Source organism: Leucopleurus acutus (assembly GCF_964270905.1).
Source record: "Leucopleurus acutus genome assembly, chromosome: 17".
NCBI classification, from domain to species: domain Eukaryota; kingdom Metazoa; phylum Chordata; class Mammalia; order Artiodactyla; family Delphinidae; genus Leucopleurus; species Leucopleurus acutus.
The window spans coordinates 64,350,769-64,373,056 of NC_139159.1; the positions used below are offsets into that span (position 1 = coordinate 64,350,769).

Genomic DNA, 22,288 nt, shown 5'->3' on the forward strand with positions numbered 1-22,288 from the left:
ATGCATGCCAGGTATCATTTTAAACAGCAGAAGTTGCTATTCCCTTCTAAAAAATATTTTATTAAAAATTTTTAATGAGGCATAATTGATTTACAATATTACGTAGTTTCAGGTGTACAACATAATGATTCACAATTTTTAAAGATTATACTCCATTTATGGTTATTATAAAGTACTGGCTCTATTCTCTGTGATGTACAATCTATCTTTGTAGTTCACTTTATACACACTAGTTTGTACCTCTTAATCCCCTACCTCTATTTTGCCCCTCTCCTCACTGGTAACCATAGACTGTGGTTTCTAGGAGTCCTTTGCATTTTTGTTATATATATTCACTAGCTTGTTTTATTTTTTAGATTCCACATATGAGTGATAACAAACAGTATTTGTCTTTCTCTGTCTGCTTATTTCACTTAGCATAATACCCTCCAAGTGCATCCATGTTGCTGCAAATTTCATTCCATTCTCATTAGCAGCCATCACCATCCAAGCCCGGAGCATAAGGCTTGAAGGCAATTTGAAGGCAATTTCCCACCCTGCTCTAACCAAGGGATGGCTCCAAGGAGATCCTCTCCAGGAAGAAAGTGGAGAAACCCTTAAAATGATGAAAATAACCAACCCCTATAACAACTCGAACTTTCTCATATTTTTCTTCCCTGAAATAAAATCTAAAAATGATCTGTGAACAAAGAAAGCTTCTTTCCCATAAACATTTGGATTAAACATTTTCTTCCTTGGGTGCAAAAGATCTGACTCCTACTTGCAACTTTATAACTTATTTTTTCCAGGCTTCTGCAAGTCATCCCTCTTTTTTTTAATTCATTTTTTATACAGCAGGTTCTTATTAGTTATCTACTTTATACATATTAGTGTATACATGTCAATCCCAATCTCCCAGTTCATCCCACCACCACCACTGCCACACACACACCGCCACCCCCTTTCCCCCCTTGGTGTCCGTATGTTTGTTCTCTACGTCTTTGTCTATTTCTGCCTTGCAAACCAGTTCATCTGTACCATTGTTCTAGATTCCATATATGTGCGTTAATATATGATATTTGCTTTTCTCTTTCTGACTTACTTCACTCTGTATGACAGACTCTAGGTCCATCCACGTCTCTACAAATGACCTAATTTCATTCCGTTTTTTATGGCTGAGTATTATTCCATTGTATATATGTACCACATCTTCTTTATCCATTCGTCTGTCAATGGGCATTTAGGTTGTTTCCATGACCTGGCTATTGTAAATAGAGCTGCAATGAACATTGGGGTGCATGTGTAATTTTGAATTATGGTTTTCTCAGCGTATATGCCCAGTAGTGGGATTGCTGGGTCGTATGGTAGTTCTATTTTTAGTTTTTTAAGGAACCTCCATACTGTTCTCCATAGTGGCTGTATCAATTTACATTCCCACCAACAGTGCAAGAGGGTTCCCTTTTCTCCACACGCTCTTCAGCATTTATTGTTTGTAGATTTTCTGATGATGCCCATTCTAACCGGTGTGAGGTGATACCTCATTGTAGTTTTGATTTGCATTTCTCTAATAATTAGTGATGCTGAGCAGCTTTTCATGTACCTCTTGGCCATCTGTATGTCTTCTTTGGAGCATCCCTCTTCTGTGCCTATTAATTTTCTCACCAGTAAAACGAGAATGCTGGATGATTCCTAACGTCCATGCTTATTATGACCACTCCTTTCCCCTATGTTTTCTGGATTTTCCATCAAGGCACACAAGCCTTCTGCTTCCTGAGAAAAAGCTGCAAATCTTGGGGTTCCACTGGGGAGCATCCTCAACAAAATGGCAGAGTTGGCTAGCAACTGCCATGACTCACAGAAGTGCACTAATATGCACTGCTGTAAATAACTTCACTGTGCTAAACCCCAGATGTTGCTGATAAGTATTAGCCAATAAGCCCAAGAGGGAAAGGAGTCATTGACGGAGAAGCACTTGTGTCTTAAAGTCGATGTGTAAGTGGTAAGAGACACAACCCATATTTGCATTCTGGAAGGAAGAAGAGGTCAGTGTCTCCAAAACTAAATAATTGCTTAAGCGGATTAAACCACACACACACACACACACAGGCCCACACACAAATAACAATGGAGAAAACAACCTTCGTCTCTAAATTAAACCCAATAATGTAGACTGGTTACAAGTACTGAGCACTTTGTGATACATTCTAGAAAAAAACATGAGCTAAAGGAAATCACAGCATCAAAATGAGATGGGATCAGAAGCTAACTGCTGTCAATTACAGACAACACAAAACGGGGCACTATAATGTCCTGACATTGGTAACAATTGCTGGGACCCCAGGGGAAAAGCTTTAAAATCTTCAAACAGCTTAGTTCAGTAGTTCAGAATGAAAAGGGCGCTGATATGCTCCATCTGTTGAGAAGAAAAGTCATGATTGATACTGAGTATTAGTTAAGCACACCCATCTTTGTCAGGGGTTGCACTTGGCTTGAAGTTCAACAAGATGCCTGCCTGTGAGGAGCTTAGGTTTTGGGCAAACATTACTGCATTGTTCCCAGATGCCACCTGGATTAAACTGATTAGGCTAAACTTATGCTGCAGTAACAAACATTCCTCACACTCTTCGGACATAATGAAAGTTTATTTCTTGCTTATACGAAGTCAGTGCCAAGTCAGATCCTGGGCAATTGTCCTCTACATTGTGACTTGGTGATCAAAGTTCCTTTGACTCTGTGCTCTGCCATCTGAGCGTGTGGCCATCACACCCCCAAAAAGGAAGAGGGAGTTGGAAGTTTTCACCAGGGTTTTTGCTGCCCCAGCCCGTCAGGGCAGCGTGTTTCTCTCACAGGCCACCATCTAGAACTAGGCATTCTGGGAGATTGGGAAGTGCAGTCTTCCAGGAGCCCAGGAGGAGAGAAGTGGATGCTGGTGAACACAAGGGACAACTATGATGACAGCACTAATAAACAGCAGAGACACCCTCATATCCCTACAGAAAATTAATAAGGCTTCAAAGCTTAAAAACTATCAGCTACTCATCCCAACAACTCTACTCCTCCCCTTTCCCAAATGGCCATGCAATGCACTGCCCTCTTTTCACCAAATGTGTAAAACAGTTAACAGTAGGCAAATATGATTGTCAGTTGCAGGGCGGGGAGGGGGCGGGTAAAAAAAAATTAGGCTGAAAAGAAAAAAGTTAAGATGAGCTATTTCTACCCAAGTGCTTTCATGCTATGTCATTACCCTCCAAACTGAACAGCCTAGTCCTTAGGTCAAAGTTCAATGATAACATGGCAAAGATAACCAAGTAGTAGCAGCAGCAGCAGAGGCAGGGAAACCAGAGATACAACCTCCTAGAGGTAAGGACCAACGAAAAAAATCCCTTGGTTTCTACATATTTTATACCCCCCCCACCAACACACACACACACACACACACACACACACAGGTACACACCACAGCGTGACAGATGTGACCGCTGATCTATAGCTGTAGCCGAGACCTCCCTTGGAAACCTGGATTCGAAAGTTTAATGGCTTACTTGACACTTTCTCTAGGATGTAACTCAGAAGTCATAAAATACGGTCAAAATGAAACTTCTGATTTCACCTCAAATCTTCCCCTTTCAACATCCTCCCCTCCTTGCCATTTTTCTCCATTTTACTAAATAACACCAATGTACAGGTATCTGCTCAAACCAGGGACTTCGGAGTCATCCTCGATTCCTCCCTTTGCCTCCTGGGTTACACCTAATCACATCTTACCACTTCTGCCTTCAAAATAAACGTCAGGTTTGCCCACTTCTCTCCACTTCTACTGGTATCACCCTGGCCCAAGACACCATCTCTCACCTCCATCAGCTCCAGTATCCACTTCCTAGTCTCCCTGTTTCTCCTCCTGCTTGCTTCTAACAAACCCTCTGAGAAGCAGCTAGGACCTTCTCTTTGTAACCCCCTCCCCTGTGTGAAACCTTCCATGGATTTCTCCATTGAACTAAGCAGAAAATTCAGGCAAAGCCACAGGATCTCTCCAATATCTTGAGCCATTTGTACACTTGCAACATTGGTCTCTATCCATTCCTCAGCAGGAGATGTTCTTCCCTACCTCAGGGCCCTTGCACAAGCTGTCCCATCTTTTGGCAAGGCTGCTCCTTTCTAACATGGAGATTTCATTTCAGAAAGCAGCCTTCCCTCCCTTTTTACCTTCCCTCCCCAATCCTCTACTCCAACTTTATTTTCTACCTCAGTTTCTCAGGCTGTGGTAGGTTTCCTTCCAAATATATATTAGAACTTGTATCATAGCACATACTTGAGACCCAGTTTCTACTTCTGTTTTATTCAATATAGGTATCACCAGAGAAGGGCTCTAACAGATACTTTGAATGTTGAATGATATGTGCATTTTAAGGAGATAAAAGCCATTCTCACTAAATAAGACAGGGTTAACTATACTTTTTATACTATGTCAGCGTCCTGTACCCTGAAGGTCACAAACTAAACTCCCTATAGAAGCCTAGCAGGAAACATCATGAGTGAAGAGGGCCAGGCATAGACCGAACCTAAGTGGAGAGACTGCTCGTCTAAAAGGGGCAGCTGCTGACGACTCCAGCTGGTACCAATTTAGGCTTATCATTTCCAGATTTTTAAAAAATTTTCAAGTGAAGTGGGAAATCTGAAGCATTTAAATGAAGAACTTCAGGGGTTTTCCACTGCTGAAGAATTAATTTAAACCTTAAGTTCGTGTGGGCAAACAAAATGTGTTGGTAGACCCAATAGGGCTGCAGGCAGCCAATTCGAAACCTCTGCTGGGAAAAAAAAAAAAAGCATTTTCTCTAATCCATCTTGCCAAAATATTTTCTGACAGTAATGATGATATTAAGAACAATGATAGTAGCAAACTTAACCGCATGCTTACTATATGCCAGGAGTCTTTTTGAGTACTTAGTGTATAAATTCCAATGATACTAGCAACCACCCACTGAGGTACATACTATGATTACCCCTACAGATGAAGACACTGAGACAGAGGAAGGACAAGAAATTAGCCCCAGGTTATACAGCTAGCATGTAGCAGGGTAGAATAGGGACTACACCCTAGGTCCCAGAGTCTATGTTCTTTACTGTTATGTAAAGAGCAATGAGAATAGTGAAAGTGCGTATCCTCTATAAAACGTTCTTCCTGATGACAAATCCAAGCTTTGATGCCTTTCTCTCTTCTGTTTGTTTGTTACAGTTCTGGCTACCTCCAAGAAGTTACTACTATCCAGGCATGTATAGCATTAACCCTTTTTTGTCTATTTAGTACAACAGGAGAAAAGGCTGGTATCAGATTTCTCCCCAAAACCAGATTACACAATGGGCAAGTCAGACATGAAAGCATTTAGGAGCTAAACTGCTTAATTACATAAAGAACAGGGAGGCAATGAAGTTCAGCTTTGGTTGTGGCATTTGGCCAAATTCCATTAGGATTTGGCTTCAGCCTTGGTTTTTGGCAGGCCAAGTAGCCAAATGCCATTTCAGCTCTATTTTTGGCAACCTTGACCTTGTGCACAATTAATGATCATGCGATCACGTAGGTTACTTAAACATCTGATCATCATAGCACTGCTAGTAACACAGATAGGGATGTTTCTTTGGGCTTACTAGTGCTATGTGAAAATTCCCTTTCCAATAAAAGGAGGCGTTTTACATGTAACTTGGAAAACCTCCTGGTTTTTCTATTAAAACTTTATCAGTCAGGTGAAAATTAAATGCACATTGATTACAAGAATTCATTTAAACAACAAATAATTGTGCCCCTATGAAGTGTCAAGCATGGTTAGTAGCCTTAGGGATCAAAAAACAAATCAGGTCCCTGCCCTCACACAGTTTACACTCAGATGGATGACATAAAATAATAATACACGTAATAGATAAGGAGATGATACACTGTTTCAGAAAGCGATGCGTATGTTGAGTGGGAATAACAAAAGAGCCGGGGACCAGAGGCACTGGGAAAGAGGTCATTATTTAAATATTGATACAACAGCCCAGTAAACCTCCCTGAGGTTATGTGTGAGCAAAGATTTTAAGAAGATGAAGGAGTGAGCCTTGTGCATCCTGAGAAAAAGACATCGCAGGCAGAGGGAACGGGCAGTACAAGGGCTCTGAGGTGGGAAGATACCTGGTTTAATCCAGGAGCAGCCTAAACATGGAAGAGTATAGCAGCAGATGACATGAGTGACTTGCCAGGGAACAGCTCATGCTGGGTCCCAGAGGGCACCAAAGGACTTTGGCTTTTAATTTGAGGAAAATGGGGAGTGATGAGAGGAGTCTGAGCAAAGGAACAACATGATCTGACGGACACATTCACAAGATCATTCTGGCTGAATTGAAAATCATGTTTTACAATGAGTACTGTGAAAACATCTTTGAAGAAAGAAAACCACAGGGATGGCAACAAAATTCAGCTTGATCTTGAGAATTTTTAAAAAGCATCTTCTTTAAATACAGCCCAGGGATTTCGCTGGTGGCGCAGTGGTTAAGAATCCGCCTGCCAATGCAGGGGACGCAGGTTCGAGCCCTGGTCTGGGAAGATCCCACATGCCGCGGAGCAACTAAGCCCATGCTCCACAACTACTGAGCTTGTGTGCCACAACTACTGAAGCCTGCGTACCTAGAGCCCGTGCTCCACAGCAGGAGAAGCCACCGCAATGAGAAGCCCCTGCACTGCAACAAAGAGTAGCCGCCACTTGCCACAACTAGAGAAAGCCCGTGCACAGCAATGAAGACCCAATGCAGTCAAAAACAAATAAACTTATTAAAAAATACAGCCCACAGCTTTAGTTTATGGGATTGTTTGAATGAAATTGCCTCATGAGCTTCAACTAAGATGGCAAGTCCAAGAGTTGAAGTCTTTATTTCAGTCAGTTATCATCGGAGAGGATGAAGGCTTAATGACTTGGGAATAGCACCATTAGCATGACCCTGTAGTGGCAGAGCTGGACCAAAATGTATGTTGCTCCTTCACTGACCTCAGCTGAAAGGGTATATTTTCAGTATCATAAATGTGCAATATAAAAACCACAGAAGCCGACAGCTCTGAGGAATTATTACACTGCACTACAATGCCAATTTAAAAAAAAAATCTGCTTGGTATAACTTTAAGTTGTAATAAATAGGTATTCTTACTAATATTTCAGGTTTATCCTTGTATGACAGACATTTCTTCTATGATGATAATATTCCACTTCAGCCAAACAGTGACTGAACACTCTGCCATTTGGCCAAAATGCACATTTGGTATATATTCTGGACCAAATGTTTGTGGCCCCGCCCAAATTCGTACGTTGAAGCCCTAACCCTCAATGTGGTGATATTTGGAGATAGGGCCTTTGGGAGATGCTTAGATTTAGATAAGGTCATGAGGGTGTGGCCCCATGATAGGAGTAGTGTCCTTTTAAGAAGGGGAAGAGAGACTAGAGCTTACTTTCTCTCCACCATGTGAGGACACAGGCAGAAGGTTTCCATCAGCAAGTCAGGAAAAGGGCCCTTGCCAGGAACCACATTGGATGGTACCTTGATCTTGGACTCTCCAGCCTCCAGAACTGTAAGAAATACATGTCTATTATTGAAGCTACCTAATCTATGGAATTTTGTTACAGCAGCTCAAGCAGACTAATAGATATGTATGGTCACATGTGAAAGCAACATTTGAAAACTATTTCTAATTCATAAAAACCCTGGCAATAATGTTTTAGGTGTTGCTTGGTACCTGGTGGTCTGATTTTCAATTTAAGTCAGGAGTTCCTGATCATTTAAGCAGAAGCTGCTGCTTTCTATTACCTTCAAGTTTTGACTTCAAGGAAATGGGACAGAAATCAGGGTAGTCAGCTGATGCTTACACTGAGGATGGTGAATAGCTATGGGTGGGGGTGAAGGAACCTCGCCATCTGAAATCTTGGCCAACCCTGGAGGTAGCAGAGAGATCACCGGTCCTCAACTGCAGGTTGGAGACTCTTGGCCTAAGTGAAGTTTGCCTACCACAGACTACAAATGGGTATTTGCCTAGTCTAAGGGACAACCTAGACTTTGAGGATGAAGGGTAATGGAGTAGCTATGGAAGTATCCCTTGCTCATCCTGTGGACAATGTTCCACTTGCACCCACCGTCCAGAAAAGCATTCCCTGCCACTGACAATTGTTACAGGATCCAGCAAGATGTATCCTCCTGCTTGCTTGTAGAGAGGTTAAAGATAAAGAAATAACTATGAGGCAAAAGAAAGGAAGACCCAGAGGCAAGGGACTTCTGGGTCACATCAACTAATTTCATTTATCAAATCAAAAGTGTATTCTTTATGATGTGTTGCACCCTGTAGCAGGCACTGATGCTGTAGCAGTGAACAAGATAGTCAAGATCACTGCTCTCAAGGAGTTTACATTTTACTGGAGACATAGAAAATAGATAGGATGATTTCAGACAGGAAGAAGCTCTACGGAGGACAAACAGTGATGTCAGAAAGTGTGACTGGAGTGGTCAGGCTTCTCTGCAGAGGGACATTTGACTGAGACCTACGTGATAAGGAACCGGTGGTGCAATGATCAAGGGGGCAAATATAGGCAGACTGGATGGCAAGTATGAATGTGCTCAAGAGAGCATGACCTTGGTATACCTGAGAAACAGAAAGACAGGCATGTCTGGAGCTCAGACAGCCAGAGGAAAGCCTGATATGAGGTGGGATTAGGGAGGTCAAGCACGGCCGAAATATCTTGGGTTCTTACCATGGGAATGAGGTCTGGATTTTTACTTTAAGTGCTAGGAAAAACCATTAAGGATGCTAAGCTGGTGAGTGGTATCCTTTGATTCAAGACCACCAGGTGAAGAATGGATCACAAGAGGGCAAGAGCAAAGTGGAAGCCGGTTAAGAGATGATGAGGTCGACCCGGGTGATAGCAGTGGAGGTGGAACATGTGTGGATTTCAGAATACGCAGTGGGGGTAGAACGACTGAACACGATGTGCTGATGAATAATTGATCTCTAAACAACAGAACTGGCTGTGCAATTCGCATTTTTTTTTTTTTACATAATGGAATACTCTATTTTTCTCAATGTATAAGTGATGCCAGGACAGTTTAAAATGCTGTATTACTTATTACCATGTTTTTTTCCCTTTACAGCTATTAACTTTTGGCAATTTATATCCAAACAGAACATAAGCAGTAGCCGTTTGTATATTTATACAGAAGAAAGAAGAGAAAGCAAGGTGTTTTTAAAAAATGATTCCAAGTACCCTGTCCACCTCTCACCTTCCCCCAACACTGCTCCAGAATGATGGGTGTGCAGTGTCTAAAGCTGAGCGGCCCAGCTCCTCCCATAGGCTGAGGCACAGCTGAGCCAAGGTGGAGCAGTGAAGATGTGCATCTAAACCACAGGTCCCCCTGTAAGCATCTCAGTGAAATGCATCCACTTCCTCAAAGTCACGTGGGGACTGCAACATCCACCATGCAGAGCCATTGGCCCTTGACAGCAAAAGTTTGCACACCCGTTCTCAATGGTCACCTGAGTGCAAGTATTCATAGTTCAACAGCAACTATGACATAGGATACCAGGGAAAGCAAAGATACACTTAAAAATCTTAATAATATGGATTTTATAAAACGTTTTAGCATCTGGTGTGTATGTAGAGAGAAAGAGGGTGACACTATATGCTCAGAGATGGTGCGTGTCTGTTGAACGACAGTGCCCCTCACCAGGAGCTAGCATCAGCCTTCTAGCTGTGTGTGCAAAGGCCCAACCCTGCTTTCTTCCACCACCTTCTGCTGTTCACCTTACTCGGCCTCAAGCTTCTCTCTCAAGTTCTACTTTATCTTCTTCTTGAGTTCTTCACTCAGCTGAGTTGACCAGGGCTTTGAGATACGGCTTTTCCAGCATCACCCACCAAGGACTGGGAGTCTTTTCAACACAGCTACAGAAGAAGTTCACTGCTGTCCTGTGCGCCACCTATGTCTGTCTCTTTCTTAGGTATAAATTATACCCTTGCCTTTATATAGATACATACAATTCTGAAATCTCTCAATCAGTTCTGTTATGATTCTAACTGCTTCCATGGTTGAAAGGTTTACATATTATCTCCAGCATTTCAGGCTGGAAAAGAAACGCATTTGGGCAGAGTGCTACCAGACGAGCCACCCTTAGAACTCAAATGCCCTTTCTTCCAGAAGCCTATCTTTGCTGTGTCAAAACTGTCGATGGAATTGTAATTGGGCTCTGATCCACCCACTGATAGGGGTTCCACCTCCCCTGATGCAACTTTCCATTTTGCATCCTCAAATGGCATGTACTACAGTCTTGGTACACAAGAAAAGGAAGATTAACCAAATGGCTGCAGGCTCTTGTTGCTTTGTATAGATTTGTCAGCACAACAGAGTGGAAAGCAGTGGCCATGGGTCAGAATTACTATGTTTTAGGCTAGACTATGCCACTACTAGCTTCAAGATTTTGGAGAAGCCATATATTCTCATCCTCACCTATAAAATAAATCAGGTAGCCATTCCGTTTGGAATGAGATATGTTTATACATATAAAACATTTTCTCATGAAACGGTTCTACGGTGGCTCAAATACATGCTCTATTGTTACACTTTTCAGAGCCCAACACTTTGGTAATAAATGCTTACCTTTTCAAATATGGGTTAACTGTAGTTTCTTTCTTTCCAAGTGCCCAGTGCATATATGGGGTGGGTTGCGGGGAGCTGGAACTCACATAGCATGAAGTCATTCTGGCTTGTCTCTCTTATTCTGACCCCTGACAATTCTTAACTAAGGATGTGCTCATTATGTTTCCCATGCGTTATGTCCTTTCCTATCATTGGTGACATTATATTGGGTTGGCAGCTTCTTTTGGAGACACTCTTGATCCCCAAGCCAAGAAATACAGAGAGCCAAGAATTAGATCATTCTATCCCCAAATTGCTACAGACCTTCTCAGAGGCAGCTGAGCCATGTAATTTGATCAAGGTTAAGTACAATCCACCCTTCATCTTTAACCCAAGTCAAAATCCTTTGAACTTTCCATTTCAATCCCAGATTACTGCTTCCTGACCACTCTTACAAACGTCCACCAGCGGCTCTCCAGTCAACTCTCATTTACCCACCTGTGGCTTATCCAAAGCACCAGGCTTTCTCCTCCTCCTGCCTCCAGCACAAAATTCCAGGCCAGCTCCTTTAACTCAGTGCCAAAGAAACACAAACTGAATCTAATATTAGCCTAATGAGAAAAGGCTATCTGCTGCCAGAGATTCACAGAATGCATCCCAAAGCCAAATGCACGCAATTATTCACTGTTTTGGGTGCTGGCGCTGCATCTCCCTTATGTAATACAGCAATAAAGATCTGCTGTGTTTCTATCCAAGAAAGGAAGAATACAGGCAGCGTTTTAACCTCTTCTTTCGCCTAGTTGGCCAGATTCTCAGTATATCAGGTTATATTTTCTTTTCAAATAAATAAATCATTTGTACATTTAATGTTAAAAGGAGTGAAAAAAAATCATGGTTTCAGGGTCATTATACTTAGACGTGAATTTTATCTTCCTCCAATTTTTAGCCAGAAACGAAGTTTTGGCAAGCCATTCAAATTCTTTGTTTTCTCAGCTGCAAAACAGATTCTGTAAATAAAAAGGGGGCAGTGATACATATAAGAGCGACACACAAAAAGCCACCAAGACTCTTGATCATTACTCTGATTCACCACTTTACAGGCTCTGGTGAATTAGCATTGCTGTCAAGAAAAAATAAAGATTAACCTTATGAAAGCCTTCTTTCATAGGCATGAAAACACAGGGTAAGTTTCCTCATAAGCACCTAGAAAAGCAAGTCTAGAAGTGAAGAGTTTCTAGTTTCCCAATGCTGTATTTAGGCCACTTGTGAGGACACAATCCAGAGTTCCAAGGTGAACAGCCAGGATACTGTTTGCTGATGGGCTGATCTTATTCCAAAGCCCGAGTTGCCATGGAAACTCAAATTCCAACCATCAGAGCATTTAGGGAGATCACTTTCAAAACAGACTCCCCTTTCCACATTTTTCTCATGATTGAAGCACATGTCCCCCCAGGCCCAAGGACAAGGGTCAGATCACATAATCTCATCTTTTCATCTTACTCACTCCTATACCCAGAAAACTTCAATGGCTTCCACAAACCAGATCAGCCTGTCCAACAGAACTTTCTGTGATGTTCTATGTCTGTGCTATCCAAGACAGTAATCCCTAGACACATGGAGAACACTTGAAATTTTGCTGGTGTGACCAAGGAAACAATTTTTCATTTTATTCATTTTTTTTTGCGGTACGCGGGCCTCTCACTGTTGTGGCCTCTCCCGCTGCGGAGCACAGGCTCTGGACGCACAAGCTCAGCGGCCATGGCTCATGGGCCCAGCCACTCCGCGGCATGTGGGATCTTCCCGGACCGGGGCACGAACCCGCGTCCCCTGCATTGGCAGGCGGACTCTCAACCACTGCGCCACCAGGGAATCCCCATTTTATTCATTTTTAATGGATTTAATAGCCACACATGGCTAGTGGCTACCATAGTGGATGGTGCAGATAGAAAATAAATCTACGCTCCTAACATTCAAATCCCATACGACTGGGCCCCAACCTACTGTTCCAACCTCATCTTCCGCAACACAAACCTGGACTCAAGGAGACTGTTGCCGAGAGCACCTGAGGATGTCTGTGGCCACACCACTGCTAAGGAGGTCTTCCATTCTTACTACTGCATATCTGAATGTTACCCATATTTCACAGCATAGATGCATTTCTTCCTCTCCTGGAGCACCTACCCTCTGGCAGCCCCATGCCTACTGCTCTGGAAGGAAGGGTTCATTAACCTCAGGCCTGTCCGGGAAGGACCCCAGGGGCTCCCAGCGCTGCTTCCTTGAAAACTGCTATGTGGACCACACCTGGTCTACAGGACCTGTGAGATGGCCTTGAGCCCATATGACTCGAATGGTAAAATGAATGGTGGGAAAAAGAGGCTGTGCCTTCTGTGAGTCAAGGACACTCATCCTCGCCTCGGCTCTCATCTGTGGCAGTGGTAGGTGCCCCTGCGTGGGTGAAGGAACAGAAGCAGCTGTGTACCTTCACACCTTCTGGCCCTCCCGATGAGAAGAAATGCTGTACATACTATCTCTTGCCTGGTATCCACCTGTAAAGCTAAGTCAACATAGTTTTTGCATTTTGAACTCAGAACTGCAGCTGTGGTATGGCATGCATACTCTCTGAATTCCTAAGTCCTCACTGGCATTTAGCACTCCCAATGGTAAATAGCTTTTGCAAATCCACAATTCAATTGAATCTGTTTCTTTTTTTTTTTTTTCCCAACTAGACTCTATGCTACCTAATAATAAGGATTAAAAGTGAGCTTGGGGGTCCAGCTCCCTGGCGGTCCAGCGGTTAAGACTCTGTGCTTCCACTGCAGGGGGGGGCACGGGTTTGATCTCTGGTTGGGGAACTAAAATCCCTCATGCCATGCGGTGCAGCCAAAAAAAAAAAAAACCCACAAAAAAACAAAACAAAGTGAGCTTGGTTCTCTACTGATTTCTCTTTTGTCTATAAGAGCTGATGGCAACTCATAGGACCGATAACCTCTTTCTGGAATCAGGGCCCTAGTCTTTAGAGTAACTGGGGCCAAAGGTGCCAAATCACATTTAAGATAAAGAAACAAAAAGGATGATTGTTCCAAAGATATGTAGCGATAGAGATATTTTTTAATTATGAAAGCAATGTAAATTTCAGGGTCAAGACGGTAGATTAAACTTGTGCTATACAATCCCCTCTCAGGCTCTAAAAATTTAAAGATACTAGAAAATATATTTTTTAATTTATATAAGGCCAAAGAGACCTCTCTAGGTGCCAGGAGCCCACAGCAATGAGGAGGACTGAAGCACAGTATGCCTGCTGGAGATCTGGAACAGGGATTGGTTTCAAAGTCCAACTTGGCCAGACCAAAAGTGGCAGAACCTACAGGCGTGATAGCACGCTAGAACCAGGTTCCTGTGTGAAGCCTGCAGATGGCACATCTGGGGGGACCTGATTCGTGTAGTGAGTCAGCAAAGAGAACATCAAATTGAAACATAATTAAACACCTGGTCAAAGCTGTTACATCCCAAAAAGTTCAGGAAGAGACAAACACAAAAGCACCTCATCAGTGCTTGCTTCAGTGGCACAAAGACTACAAAAGCACCTCATCAAATGGCCTCCACAACCCAAGGCATGCTTAGTCCCCGAGATAACTCCCCCTTGGCAAATAACCAGCAAGAATTAGGAGCCACGGGAGGAAAGACAGCACCCTCAAAGGCAGAATACAGACTCAACAAACAGGAAAAGTCATGGATGAGCTGCTTAAGTTAATGGGGCAACCTGAAAAGGGCTTGAAAATAAATATGCTTGAAAGGGTACATATCTTTAAAAAAAAAACAAAAAAACTCAAGTGCCGAAAAAGAAAGTTTTCCCCATAATCTCAGCTCCAGATGTAAACTGCTGCTCAAACTGTGGAATGAACTCTTTCAGACTCGGTGATGCCTTTTTACAGAGAAAAGATATTTTTACGAAAATGGGAACGTTTTACAGTGTGCAGTAACTTGCCCTTCTCCCTCCTCTCCCCACTCTAAAATAGCAGCGTACTCATTTTCCCACATAAACACTGCTACAGACGAATGTCTGTGTCTCCCTAAAATTCACATGCTGAAACCTAACCCCCAATGTGATAGTATTAGAAGGAGGGGCCTTTGGGAGGTGCTTAGGTGATGAGGGTGGAGCCCTCATGAATGGGATTAGTGCCCTTGTAAAAGAGACTCCAGAGAGATTCCTGGTCCCTTTCCACCATGTGAGGACAGTGTGATGACGACTGTCTATGAACCAGGAAGCAGGCTCTCATCAGATACTCAGTCTGGTGGCACCTTGATCCTGAGTTTTGCAGCCTTCATAACTGTGAGAAATAAATTTCTATTGTTTATAAGTCACCTAGTTTAAGGTATTTTTATAGCAGCCTGAATAGACTAAGATAAATACACATAGGTCTCCCTCACCCTTATAAAGGGAGAACTCTATTCCATTCCACGAACACACAGTTTCTTCAGCCAATGTCCTATGAAAGGACAATGTTTTCATATTATAAACGTTGCTAGAGTGACCATTCTCCTGCAGCCATCTTTGCACATCTGGATGATTATTTCCTTGGGACAAGTTCCTAGAGAGGGAATTACTGGCTCAAAACTTATACACATTTAAAATGTTGATAACTCTATCAGACTGTCCTCCAGAAAATCTGTACCAACTTACACTACTGAGTGGCTTTAAGTGCGTGCATTTCTAGCCAGAGGTTTTTTAGGGTAAGTTTAGAGTAGGTCAAGTTACCAGAGATTCAATTATTTACCCAAGGAAAAAGGATGACTCACAACTCCAATAACCCTCTAAGTGCACCAGGAGGGCACATTTCAATGTGTCTGTACATGCACAGAACATGTTCACATTGTCTGTGGCTCAGAATCTCCAGGGTATGTGACACTGCAGGTCTGCAGTAATCAAGCTCTTTTTATTTTGTCCCCCCAGCAACCACCATTGTCATCAAGTCCTGCATGAAAAAAATAAATACTTTGTAACAAGAGCTCCTCGTCTGTTCCCTCCTAAACATGTCAATGTGAAGACATTCAGAATCCCCTCTCAACCCTGTTTGGGGGTTTCATTGTAGGTGATCTGGACAAACTCAGATGAGTGTGATTTCCAGCTGTAGGCTATTCCTGAGGAAAGGTTCATTATGGACAACTACGTTCTCAAGTGAAGTAGGTTTTTAGCAAAGCAAACGTAAAATGATCTAGAGGCAAAGGCAGGTGCTACTGACATGAAAATTCAGGGTTTACTACAATTGCACACGTTCCAAATAATTCAGAAGTTATCAAATCCTGTCAGGTTTGAATCAAACTTCTTATATCACCAATCTGTTGTGCAAATAAAAGAGAATCTGGACATGTTGAAAGGTGAATTAAATCAGGCAAATGTCAATAACTTGTTTTCTTTTTCTCCACTCTTAACTTTTAATATTTTAAGCATCTCTTTGAAAAGATCCCACTCAGACCATTATCTTCCTAGTTAAAGAAGACGCTTAAGACATTTTTTTCTCACTCTTTCAAGATGGCACCACTGGCTGATCGGATTTAGATGTCATAAGAGGGCTCACTTCTTCCCAGCTCCTCTTACAGACCAAACCTCAATAATCAACCAGTTTCCTATAAGGCGCAATTTCTCTCAGCTACAATATCTAGTGCAAAATACCTGCAATATCTCCCTTGCTAATCAGTCTCCACTCCCTACAACACAGACACACAGACACTCATTATGTCATCAGTTTTTAATTATCCACACTAAAGAAGGGAAGGAGCCATGGTAATTATTCAAAACTATAAAGAAGAAAAATTCACATCTGATTTCGGAAGGCATTTTTTTGGGGGGAGTGGTGGTTATTGTATGACAGCCAAGTGACCTTTCTACTTAAGGTTTTTCTTGGATGATTGCAACGTTTGCTTTCCAAGGCGTACACATATTCATCCACTCAACGAACATTTGAAAGGAAATTCCTTTGAAGGAAATGCACGAGGGAGAAATCAAATAACCACACGAAGATTAGTCCTCTCAATTTCCAAGGGGCAAACTAATATACACCGCCAACAAGAGCATCTTCACTGACTGCAGACAAAAACCCATACAGTGCCAGTTCCATTGCAGAAAACCTTTGAAAGACGCTGCTCTTACTAAAGAATCATCCATCCTCCCAGTTGACCAAGGTGTGTTTTATACCAACATCTAGGCTAAAAGACTAAAAGAACAAAGTATCCTGCAACAAAATAAAACAATTACACCTTTCATTAATTAGGGTCTTGTTTACTATTGTCTACCTCATAGAATTGTTACAGGGAGACAATAAGCCAGTATATCAAGAGTCCTTCAAACAGCACCTGGCATGTATGTATATATTTAATAAAATATTACTTGTTATTGTGGTTGTCAGCAAAAAGCCCCCTCATACTCATGCAGCCAACTGGGGCTTTTACAAAACACTTGCACATACATAGTATTATTTCATCTGTTCAACCTAATGGAGGATGGAGTTTTTCTGATAACCCATTCTATAGGTGAAAAATCTGAGGCTTGAAAAGTCACAGGACTTGTCTAATATCATAAAATGATAAATCTGAGCCTGGCAAACAAATCTTTCAGCTTTAATTCCAAGGCACTCTTCCCTGTAGCTCATTCTATACCATCCTCAGAGCCTCATGCGATGAAACTGACCACAAACGTGTTTCAATTTCACTTTAAAGGGTATGCGGTCAATATTTTCATTTCTCATTACCTGCAATGAAGAGCAGTGTTTCTTTAACTGAAGATACAGAGCTAATTAACGAAAACACCATCAGTTCTTATCTGGGGCTGGACCACGAAATAGCAAAGCTGCAGCTTCAGAATCTCCTTAACTTACTGGATTATTACCTACCTTAGCCGTCTCGGCTTCTGCCTGCAGTCGCTTGGGGGTTCCTTTTTGGTCAAGCACCTTCTGGTAATTTTTGTTTTTAATAGAGTGAGAATCAACACCTTCACCTTCAATTTGCAGTTTAATACCTTCAGCACGGGCAGGGTGATCAATACCCCGTGGATTCAAACCGCAGTGGAGAGCTAGGAGAGAGGAAAAAATCTAAACTCAGAAAACAGATCCTATAAATAAAGGAGGTGTCCACGAAAGACAATATTTCATCTGGCCTATGTGGGAAGATACAAGGAATCTCCAAGTTGAGAGGTGGGGGTCATAATTATGGGAAATGATTTGGTGAAGAGGGAGCACGGTATGGTGGGAAATCCTGAGCTTTGAAGTCAGGAAGACTAGAGTACAAATCCAGGAACCATCAGTTCCAAGTTGTTTGACCTTGAGCAAGCAACTAATCCCCACATTACAGACGACAACACCAAATCAGGCAACTTGGGTACTGCCTTCCACACATGCAATCATTTCAACCCCTGCAGTTTAGTGTGTATCTCTGCTTCCATTTGGAAAACTGCTCATTCCCTCCCATTTCTGAATCTTCTCTATTCTTCAAGCATCCACTCAAATCCACCCTCTTGCAGTCATTCAGCAAATTTACTGAGCACTTACTGTGTGCTGTTCCTGGACCAGGTCCTGCAAGCACGGATTTATATACGACAGATGTTAGCTTCAAAGAACTCACAATCCAATAGAAGAGGCAGACAAGAAACAAAAGAACTAGTGGTTTTAAAACAGTTACTACTCCTCCATGAAAGAAGGAAAGGTCAGAGTGGAGGGTTTAAGGGAGCTCAGCCTAGTAGCTTCCTATTTTCACCTTATCTCTCCACATCCTTTAACACAGATACCCTCACAAATAAAATCTAAAGCTCATACTGAGTATATTTATTCATTCCACATAGGAGTTCCTCCTGTGTACCCATGACTATCAAAGAAATAGCGGGGAATGTTATAGGAAACATACATTCCCCCTGGATGACATCCATGAACCAACGGGTGTGTGTGAGTGAATGTGCACACACTTATGTACATATAGCTGGTATGTGTGTTTTGAAGTCTCTGGTGGAGAATTCTCTCATCTCCCTGTGACCCTCAAGCCTACAAATGTAGCTAAACTTCCATCCTTATCCCCTTCCCCTTGGTCTCAGAGGATTTAAGGCCAGAACCTCCAATCCCCTCCCATCTCCCTCGAGACTCCACTTCATCAATAATCTCCTTTTACCCAGGATCTTCAGTCTCCCCCTTTCTAAGCATTCTTCCCCTTTAGAGGACATCTGCGATTCTAAAATTCTTCCCTTTACTTAGCACCCCAGGGTTTCCTTTTCTCTTGATCAGGCTTGTGAAAGAATATTTTACACCTGAGAGATGAGGGAAGCCTGCCCAGAAGTATTCAGTCAGGTGTTCTTTTCCCCACTCTCCACTTCTCCCTTAACAGGTCCCATCCATTCCCAGCACTTCTGATGCAATCAACCTGACCAAGACTCTCAAATTTTAAACCCAGCCCAGAGAGACCTCTCTCATGATGCTTCAGATGTAAGACTGACTCAACATCCCAATGTCAGTGTATCACAGATCTCACACTTAACATGTTCACACTGAACCTTGGTTTTTCTACCAAAAAATATTCACTTTCTCCTGTCTTCAGTTACTCACACAGAAACTGAAGAGTCCTCCTTGACACACTCTCTCCATAAGTCACCACATCCCTCATATCTATCACCAGAGCCAGTAAGCACTACACTCAAAATGCTGCTCCCATTCACCTACTTCAGTCCACACCTCCACTGCCATCACCCTGGTCCAAGCTACTCATCTTTTTCCCCAGAATGTGACCAGCCCAACTGCTCTTCCTCGCTGGACCCCCGCAATCCCATTTATAAATGTATAGGTTGGTTCAAGAGACTTCTGCTACAAAACAGAAACAGACTCACAGACTTAGAGAACGAACTTATGGCTACCTGGAGGGGAGGCATAGTTAGGGAGTTTGGGATTGAAATATATACACTGCTTTATTTAAAATAAAGAGCCAACAAGGACCTACTGTACAAAAAATGGATGGGGGACAAGAGAATGATATAGATGAGATGAGATTGGCCATGTGTTGATAATTCTTGAAGCTAATTGGTGGATTCACGGGGATTTATTATACTACTCCTTCCACTTTTGTCTATGTTGAAATTTTCCCTAATAATAAAGTAAAAAAAAAAAAAAACTTTCTAATATCTTCATTTTACACCCAGATCATTCAAAAATCTTTAACGTGGCCAACAAGGTCGTTCATAATCTGTCCCCTCTGGACTTTGTATATAATGTTTCTTTGCCTGAACTGCTCTTCCCCATTCTTCACCTAACCCCTACTTATCCTTCAGGTTTTGGTTTAAATACCAACTCTTCAGATCTGATCATGTGCCTGGAAGTGGCAAGTATTCAACATTGTACGAATGATCTTAAAAAACTTATTGTACAAAGATCCATATGCATGTGACCCTATTTCAACTATTTTATATCAAAATTATCTGAATTTCTCTTCTAGCCTTTAAGCTTCCTAAAACAAGGGCCAGTCTATTTCATGGTGCCTCGTAGGCACTCAGCATGTATTAGTTCATGCCTCTTCCCTCAGATTTGTGGTGCGTCTCAAATAATCTCCATGAAGAACTCTGAGACATAATTATATTCATTTCACAGACAAGGGAAATGAGGCTCAAAGGGTTATAGTCATAAAGAGTCATACAGGTGTCTACCGAAGGTCACAAAGATCATGTATCATTTAGGTCGCAGAGGATTTCAAGTTTCAGGTGAACAAACCCAAAATAGATTAAGCAGTAAGGAAAATCATTATCTTTCAGGAGAGGAAGCCCAGTAATGGGAAAAGTTCGGAGTTAGCTGATTTCCAAGTTCAGCGGTGCTATCAAGGACTCTTTTTCCTCTTCCTAGTTTGCTGTCCATAACATCACCTTTATTCTAAGCCTGGGTCCCCACGTGGCACTAGAGCTACAGGCTTCTGGTTCTCAGCTAGCAATAGAGACAGCTTGATTGACCATCGTTTTCTTCCCCACATCCTCCTCCAAGCTTGGATCTTTTCTCAGCGGCCCAAAGTGAATCACACACATCCGTTAGTGAACTAAAACCCTGGCAGTAGAGATAGGATTACCCTTAAACCAGCTGACCTTCACCTAAGGTCAAGTCCCCAAACCACGTCGCTGTTACTCAACAAGGCAGGGGTGGAATAGATGCTGGAGAACCAACCGCAATGCCCAATTCAGGCAGTGGTAGAAAAAGAACAAAACCTATGAGAGCATGAGGCTAACTACTGTTAATATCAATCAGCTTCCCCGTCTCCAAAGATCAGCCTACTTACAAGGAATCTTCAATTAAACATATTAAAATTGTGATTATTAAAAAGAGGTGAGCCTGTGTCGGGAGGTGGCGGATGGGCATGGGACAGATTTAGAGATTAGTGAGGAAAAGAAAAAAGTGTGCATCTTTGATCTTACTCCAGCATGATTCCCAGCTGCTTCCTGCCTTGAAATTCATGGCCTAGGAATATCACTGAGCTGCTGATAGCTTCCAGCATCTCCTGTTCTCCTCTGCCATCACCTGCCCACCCATCAGACTCTCGTACTTCCCTCGCTTTTGCTCACGTTGGTCCCTCGTCCTAGAAAGTTCTACTCCACCTCAACCTTACTTCCTTCTTTGGGAAGTGAACTCCCACTCAGCCCACGTGTCTTTTCAGACTTCTTCAGCAAGCCTTCTAGGAGCTTCTGGCATCCTGGTGCTTCATCCCCTCACTCTCTGAGGATGTCTGTCTAATTGACCTGTCTGCCTCACCGACCACAGCTGCCAGCTCCACCTCCACTGCCCAGTCCAGAAATGGTCACATAATAGGCACTGGAGAAACATCTGTTCAGCTGCTGAACGAACCACCAATCTTCTGTCTTTACACAACTATGCCATATATCAAAAGGTATCTTTTCTCTGCTAGTAAATACTAAGTGTACAAAATGTAAGATCTCTATAGACATGAGATGGGTTATGGCATTTTGACTTTCTATGCATGTCGCGTTCTTCACACATATATTTTAATCCTCCACAGCTGTTCCCTCCTCGCCTGCAAATCCTGCAGTTGATGTAGGTTTTTGTGTTTGGGTTTATTTGTTTAAAACCATTTCTGACAGGCTTTGTTTTGTTTTCCCTGAAATTTCATGTCCCTGATGTTTACAAATCAAGCGACTTTTAGATGGCCTCTTACACGCTGTGACCTCCATCTCTCTGTGCATCATGTAAAAGGCACCCCCATTTGCTTTCTCTTTTCTATCCTCATCACTACCCTTTCTTGCTTTCACTGAAGTTATCTGTTCAATTTAATGGGCTCAGCAGCTCACAGGTCAGCTTTGAGATCTTCTTGTTTCCCTGACCTTCCCAACCAGTCTTGTGCCCTATGGATTTCTAGTTATTGAACTGACACTGCAGGCTGCTTGTGGTCTTTACCTGAAGGGCTGCCACCGTCGCTTTAATGTTAAAGTTGCTAATGGTGAGCTCTTAAAATGAGGAATTAAAGACCAGGTTTTACAAATGTTGCTCTTTTAAAAACCTAGAGAAAATTCCTCATGCAAATACACATGTTTTAGCATTGTTTTGAGATGCCAATTCGAAGGCAGCATCTTTTTTTCATGTGCGAAAACCCACTCCCTCAGAAATTGAAAACCCTTGCACATTGCTGGTGGGAATGTAAAATGGGACAGCTT

The 22,288-nt window shown here is 42.4% G+C and overlaps 1 protein-coding gene across 1 annotated transcript in view; it reads right to left on the reverse strand.

The window, feature by feature from the left end:
• The window catches only part of SAMD12 (sterile alpha motif domain containing 12), a gene marked incomplete at its 5' end in the record, with an annotated part of 358,805 nt that extends 340,276 nt beyond the window's left edge, over window positions 1–18,529 (reverse strand). Inside the window, 2 exons of the mRNA XM_082858457.1 lie at window positions 17,502–17,680; window positions 18,508–18,529. Of these exons, the coding sequence (XP_082714583.1) occupies window positions 17,502–17,680; window positions 18,508–18,529 (201 nt within the window). The remainder of the gene's footprint in view (window positions 1–17,501; window positions 17,681–18,507) is intronic.
• Window positions 18,530–22,288: the final 3,759 nt, after the last annotated feature.